At 44.4% G+C, this 7,541-nt stretch overlaps 1 protein-coding gene and 1 long non-coding RNA gene across 2 annotated transcripts in view; one reads left to right on the top strand and one right to left on the bottom strand.

The window, feature by feature from the left end:
- Positions 1-1,448: 1,448 nt before the first annotated feature.
- Positions 1,449-7,541, bottom strand: part of LOC135394918 (uncharacterized) — a 40,581-nt gene continuing 34,488 nt past the window's right edge. Inside the window, exons 28-29 of the mRNA XM_064625990.1 lie at positions 1,746-1,853; positions 1,449-1,664 (exon numbers count right to left, since the gene is read on the bottom strand). Coding sequence (XP_064482060.1) covers positions 1,522-1,664; positions 1,746-1,853 — 251 coding nt within the window. The 3' untranslated portion in view covers positions 1,449-1,521. The remainder of the gene's footprint in view (positions 1,665-1,745; positions 1,854-7,541) is intronic.
- On the top strand, positions 3,476-6,182 carry LOC135394922 (uncharacterized). The gene is made up of 3 exons (XR_010422980.1): positions 3,476-3,753; positions 3,866-4,084; positions 4,580-6,182. It is a non-coding gene; the product is annotated as an uncharacterized LOC135394922 (long non-coding RNA).

Here is a 7,541-nt window from a genome sequence, read left to right as displayed (position 1 = left end):
TTGACATCGTTGGTAGGACGGAAGAGAAGAAAACGTTGAACCTCACTCTCGCGCCAGCGTTCCACGACCGAGCGTCTACAAGTCCAGCGCGACGAGAACTTCTTCACACGAAGGATGTTGGCGCGCTGCATTCTGTATGGGTGCTTGATATTCCTCGCCAGAGCGCAAGATCCTGCACCAGCGAAATGCGGTCTGACATGCGGCGGTTACGTCCAAGTGAAGTGCCAGCCTCCGTGCGACTGCGCCTACTATCGTGGGAGCGACTATGGTCTGTGCGTTGTCCCTTCTGGTAATCATTCCTATTTACCACACTTGCCTTGACTTCACCTAAGTTTGCCGAAGCGCCTCCTTTATCTTGTTCCGAACTGTGTGAAGGGACTGTGCGTGCTGGATGACGGTCGTTGGTGAGGTCTGGCTGGATTAGGCGTCGGGTGCGCATCTTCGGTACTAGAAAATAAAGTGCGGAAGAAGACTTGGCTTGTTTTGAAATTCTCTTTAGGAATTGTTAAGGAAAGGCAAGAGGGTACTATGCATGGTGACATGGCTACGTTGCTAGCACCACTTGCTTTTCGCCATCTGGTATTGCATTGTGCCAGTGATGCACAGGTACTCGAACATAAGATAACCCAGGACTCACGATCACGCTTTTACGTGGCCCGGTATCTAGAGAAGCTACACGAGATAGGCACTCGTAGCCACAGCTATATCTATCGCTTTTATCTTTACACACGTGCCCATTAACAGTACTATCGATGTATGTGTTTGTGTAAGCGATTGGTTTAGATGTCCCGGTATCGAAGGTGCTAGGTGTCCACATCGAGCTTCCATCTAGAGGGTCTTGCGTGCAAGAGTTCAGTACTGTCAAAACCTTCGTAATAGTAGCCCATTCAAGATGAGATAACATGAGTACATTGAGTACATCAGGTATCTGTAAAAGCCGGGCAGTAGATTTCGAAGAAACACTTTCAGGCATCACGTGGTTTACCCCCTCCAGGTGTGATGAGTGTACGTCGCCCAGATGATTGTGCACGGTGCGACATGACGTGCTGCGATGAAAACAGCGAGGCATCCATGAGAAATGCTAAGCCATTGGTTCTACTTTATAGAAAGGAAGGAGAAAGAACGTCGCACACACCTTGTGCTGATCGTGTTTCTTCGGAATAACCCACGACATCACGTTTTCACTTCGGTCTTTATTTTATGATACACATACTGTACAGATGTGTATAAAAGGAAGCTTCTATGTACAAGAAAGGCTGTGCCAGACAGATATACTCTCTGTCTGGCTTACGCGACAGTTCTTTTTACATTTACAAACCACGCGACAGAGTTACATTGTCTCTGTAGCGCTAGTCATGACGCTAGTCAAAGGTAGGTCTTTGGCTTCTTCTTATACCTCCAAGACGCACTTTGTCACCCAGGCGGACTGTTAACTGGCGTGGCGTTCGCCGTCGCCCGCTAAAGCCTCTTCCACAGTTTAAATGTGAAAGCACAGTAGCTGTGCCATATCTTCTTTCTTTTTTATCGCTTCTTGGCTGCCATTTGCAAGGACTCAACAACGGAGAGAGATGCCCTACGCACTTCGAAGCTCTCCAGGTACTTATTTGAGATGGAGGGCCAGTCGACAACGTTGGTAAGCTTGTTCATGCCTTGCATCATTTCCTCTGCGAGAAGATAGACGTTTAGTTGCGTATACTTTCTATAAATGCGTCTCATTTCATGAGCCGTATATGCAGAACGCGTACCTAACGGCATAATCCTCCGGCCTGTCCTGGCACCTGTTGCTGAGTTGACCCTGCTCTGCGTCTGTCCAGAGCCCATGTCCTTCAGAGTCGACAGGCTGCTTCCCTTGGCTGCATTGCGACGATACTTACTTATTTACTTAAATAATTCTAATTGGTTAGTTTGACATTTGAAAGGTACAGATCCCGACGAAACTTTACAAAGGACGGGATTGAGTGGCGCACATCTTCGTCGGAGCGACACCCTTGCGACAAACGCGAGCAGATACACTTACAGACTGGGTGACTGGGTATACGCTACGACAGTAAGCCTCTGAGCACGAGAGAAAAAACAGGTTGGAGTAAGCACGTGACAAAACGTCTGTCCACTCAGAAAACAGGTATAAGGGGGCATTCGCATTCGGTGGTGGTGCTAAAGCTCTGGGGGAATGTGCGTCCTGGGCCGACTTCGTATTGCAAACTGTAGGATGCGACAAGCGTAAGCGTAATCTGGGCCGACTTCTAAGGGAACTGTGCCGACATATGTGCCGACAGTGTCTGAGGAAAACACAGGAAAAGCCCCAGACAGCACAGCCGGCACTGGGATTTCACGTGCAGCCGTTGTGGTACCTTATTTGAGAGTGATCCAATGGGACCGTTCTACATGCATGAGGGGAAAGGGGGAAGCTGAAGGGGCTGCGCGAAAGGCTAACCTACTTGCATAGCGCATTCGATGCACATGCACCTCTCAGTAAGTGTGCCCACTCCCGTTCGCTGCTAAGGTGTCACTCCAATCAAGAAATACTTTGTTCTGGTGTTCCGCAAACAAACTTTTGTCGGGATCTGTTACTGGAGCTCAGAATGTCCTACAGGTTGCTCCAGAAGCGGGAATCACAATGATTTTGCTGGGTGAACCCGCATGCAAAATGAACATGAGAATGAACCGATTTTCTTTTTGTCTGGATTGCACCAGTCTATGAAACAACTTTCGGCTTAAGGGCTACAAAATATGTCAAAAAGAAGACGCGTGTTTCTGTCGGGTGGCACACAGGAGACATACATCCAAAACAACACCGAATATCCTCTGGATGCACAAATAATGTCCTATCTAATTCGTACGTCCGATGGATATCCTCAGAATATCCAGAGGACGTACGAATCCGTTTGGACATTATTCGTACATCCAGAGGGTATTCGGTGTTGCTGAGGATAAGACCTCTAAACGGAAACGTAAGGCAGACACAAGCTCGTCTTGTGTCCACTTCACGCCTGTTCTACAGTTAAAGGGACTCTGACCAGAAACTGTGGGAGCTCTTTCGTACTTGTAGTCGATAAAGCACCCAACAAGGACTCTCCATGCGAAAATTCACGCATTAAAACCCCACGGTTTCTCTAAACTCGAATTTTAAACATTCGACTTCATCCGAGTGCAGCACGCCTAGCGTCAAACCGAGAAAACATACGTTTATATAGAATATCCACCCCGGCCCACCATCAAGATGACGTCAACACGGGGGCCACTCACAACACCCACAATTGGCTCAAACGCGTCACGTGGTCACGCAATATCTGTCAATTTCCTTCGTGAAATGGCATTTCTACGTTAATATGTTTTTGTTACAGAGCCTCAAGAAGAAAAATATACCCTGCATTTATCACCTGCAACAGTTTCTACGATTTTCTTTTCAATCTGTACACGGCGTTCGATATATGCTTCCGTATCCGGTCAGCTGTAATGGATGCCGTATGCCGAGCTGTCTAACTGCGAACTTGTGTGACTCCCGGTTCATCCTCTTTGTTCGGGTCACTGGGTTGGTGTTGGAGTTGGTCACCATATTCTGAACGTTTCACCTATCGTTGCGGTGTACTGTTCTTGATCTGCTGCGAAGCGACGAACCGCAACGGCAGTCACTCGCCTCAGCGAACTTCTGTCTGCTGCATCTCAAAGGAGCATGGGGACCTGATGATACCTTCAACTAAAAAAACCAAATGTGCTCTCGTGTGGTCCTGACGGAAAAGTAGTATCAACAAGGTTAGCACAATTATTTTTCAGTTCCAAGTCTACGTACTGAAAACCATGCAGGTGCAGTCGATCATTCTCGTAGCTGTTGTGTAACGCGTATGCTTTCTTACATATCCCACAGAACCCTCCACTTTTTCGACCAAGTTATCGTTATGAGATCCTTCTGATGGCTTCTTACTAGGCTATGCCGCTCCGAAGCATTGAGATGACGAAGCGTCGTGGTAGCTGCACCTCTGCCTTCGAAAGATGAATCAGTCATTCCACACTGTGCTTACTGGCTTTGTATAGAGTCTGGCAAATCCGACAGACTTGGACTGCCTTTTTCAAGAAAGTTTGAAATGTAAGTATGTGTATATTGGTTTCACATATCCACCACATATTGAGCGTGTGTATGATTGTACTTTATATGCTACAGCGTATCAGCGTACATTATTATTCAACACGTAGTGTGGCAAACTCGACATCAGTCACACAAAGCCAACAATTGCCTTTTCTTCAATTGCTTATTTTTATCATATCATGTTTTTGTCTATATCTCAATTTACCAACCAACAAAGTATATTATTTTAGTATAATCACCTGATATTTAACAAGTCACAGTTTTACCATGGTTTTGGCACACTATAGCCCGAGTTGCTTATGCGTCATTAAATTGAATCATCGTCATCTTCAACTGCCATTATTCAATTGAAGTGCCAGGTGGATATAATGATATGGCAAGATATTTTTTTTGCTGTCATCCTGGAATTGCTAATTTCAGAAGAGTAGTCACCGTGAAGTTTGTTTTCGTTTTCAGAAACATTAAGAGGACTAAAACAAACACTTTTTCTTTCAGAGCATCCCTTATGCACCTGCATTTCAATTCCAATCTGTATTACAAGAATGACAGACCACTCAACAGAGATGAACATCTGAAAGTGAAAGAGCTGGAATGAAGATACGTTAATCTGTGTCAAAGGTTCTTAGTATGTGTGCGAGTCGAGGACATAGGTCTCAAGCTTATTCCTGTCTCCAGAAGAGGTGACAACTATGCTCCTTCTATCTATTAACCAGCTCCACTTTTTAGGGTTCCCTGTAAACTAATGGAGCACATCATGTACTACCACGTTGTCAACCAAGTTGACTCTGTCAATTTCTTTTTTTAAATTCCAGCATGGCTTTAGAAAAGGGTATTCAGGCAAAACTAACGTAGTGGAATTCGTTCACAGCATTTCAAACTGTCTTGATTTCTGGGTCCATGTAGATGTAGTATTCTTTTTATTTTGTAAGGGCTTTTGACACTGTGCTCTACGCTCGCGTGTTGGCCAAAGTAGCCTAATTAAAATTCGATCCTGCTACCTGGATATGCAGTTTCTCAACTAACCGTAACTGTGGCGACAACTCGTGAGGAGAACCTATCATATCGCCACTATGCAGCATTTGTTATATTACAATCGCTTCACATTTTAATCTAGTCAAAAGCAAGGCCTTTTGGTGATCGGTCTTGTATAATTACGTGCCCCTCCGTTATGTAACACCACACTGGGTTCTTCAACCTATGAGAGAGAAATAAATATATTGCCAAGTAAATTGTCTACAAGCCATTTCGCCACACTACCACAAGCAATTGTTAGAGTAGTGGCCCAGGGTATGAAGCTCGCCACTAATCATCATTCAAACAAAGTTCATAATGTAAAATGCTTTACTCAGAACACTGGCTTAACACAACAATTAAGAATAAAGAGAGTAAACGTTTCATTGCCTATCCAGGTGGCATCATCCCTCCAACAGAGAACAATCAAAAACAACATCAAAGGAGTCAAATCGGTGGTCCGCATTCCTTTCATCCAATGTATTTCATACGCTATTTGGAGGGCACTGTGCCCATCAGGCATTTTGACTGTGCATATCAAGTTGAGTGCATAGAATCTGATACAACCTACATTGGCGAGATAGACAAAAGACGTGGGACAAGACTAAAAGAGCCAGGGCTACTAATGCTTAGCTTAACTAAACAGGACCGAATGAGTCTACCACTGCTGTCCTAAGGGACATATATTTTGATGGTGCAGTAACCTTTGCTCATGACTAGCGATGGGACCCTAGAAAGTTCTTAGAATCCTGCTTTATCAGGCGTGATGCTTCAGCCTGTAATACATACCGTGGCCCCCTATCGGATGTGTAAGATTCCCTCTTAGATAGGCTGATGTGCTCATCTTTGGCCTCTGTTGTACTGATGATGCCACCCGGATAGGCGACAAAACGTTTTCGCTCTGTTTTTATTCGTTGTGTTGAGCGGTGTTTGCAGTTACTGCAAACAGGACGCTACATTATGAGGTTGTCACCCGGCTTCTGGAATATATTTTCAAATAAAGTTGTTGTTTTACAAAGCTCAATACATTGCAGAAATCATTCTTGTTGCCTATTGTTTTGGGGGTGCCATTCTTGCAGTCACATGAAGCACTGAAGGGCCAATTTAAAAAGTAAAGGCAGTCTGATTTATGTTCTTGCCGACATGGCACAGCGTATGTACGAGGTAGCTCCATTTCAGAAGCCTGAGAACACTCAAAGCAATTAGTGTGCTAGCATCAGATATGGTGCACAGCATTACATATTTGCTTTTGCTAGGGCAACTAAGAAGGGTGGATAGAAAGGCAGTTACGACCTGTTTCCACAAAAGACACTCAGATTCATTAGCAATTTCCTCCAAGAGAGCCAAGGCTTTTTCTAGATTACTAGAACATGGGTACCTGGTTATAAATAACAAGAATTTATCTACCAGAAGTCAGTGTTTCACACACCCTGCTTTCCATCAACACTATTAAAAGGTGTGACCCCCAAACCTGCACAAAATTCCTGGAGAGTCTTTACTGGACACTGTTGCTGTCCCTCTCACCAGGTGCTCTCTATGAACCCGATTCACAGTTCTGGATGCACTGCCTGAGCTAACTTCAGCATGCTTTCCCAACACGAATGGTAACTGCTATGAGGAGTGTTGTACTTACTGAAAGCAACATGAAATGCTGTACCTTGACAGGTATTGACAGGTAACGTTGATATCCTTCTTAAGACCGTAGAGAGATGTTCCTTGCTCCCTTTCTTCCAAATCTTACTATCAGACGCAAGCCCACTTGCCACCAAGCCAATGAGATGTGCCTCACATTCAGTGCAATCAAGGGAATCTATCACTGAGGCTCAGAAAAGCTGTTTTCCATCGGGATCTGATCCAGCACTGAGCCGTGAGTAGCCCCGTGAAAGTACCAGGGTTTCTTCGAATTTTAGATGTGCCAGCATTTGTTTTGCTCCCCTCCTTCTTTTTATGTAGTAACTGATTACTTTAGCCTTGTACTGCTTTGGAGATTGAAGATGCGGAGATGATATAAGAGGTGGAACTAGGCTTTATGCAAAATGAGGCAAAGTGTGACTATGTACAAATCTTCTGAGAATGTCTATGTATCATTCACACAAAGAGAGGATACGTGTTACATCTTTTTCCGGTTTTGATATTTATTTATTTATGAATATATCTCAAAGGCCATTGCAGGCATTACATGAGGAGGGACATCAACATGGGTCACTTAACAAATACGGAAGTTACAAGGAACATACATATTTGGAAGACAAGACTATTTTTTGTTCGTTCATCAGTCTTGCTCAAGAAATTGTTCACTGTAGCAATGGTACACAATGTCACGAAAGGAGTGCTCATCTATCATTCCGCAAGACTCATTAAAAAGGACTAGTGTTGTGTTTCAACACAACATGTTGAACTCATGAACCATGCATCATCCTGAGAGCTATAGATCATCCTAAATACA

Source organism: Ornithodoros turicata, chromosome 5 (assembly GCF_037126465.1).
Source record: "Ornithodoros turicata isolate Travis chromosome 5, ASM3712646v1, whole genome shotgun sequence".
Taxonomy (NCBI): domain Eukaryota; kingdom Metazoa; phylum Arthropoda; class Arachnida; order Ixodida; family Argasidae; genus Ornithodoros; species Ornithodoros turicata.
This window is presented reverse-complemented; position numbering and strand designations above follow the sequence as displayed.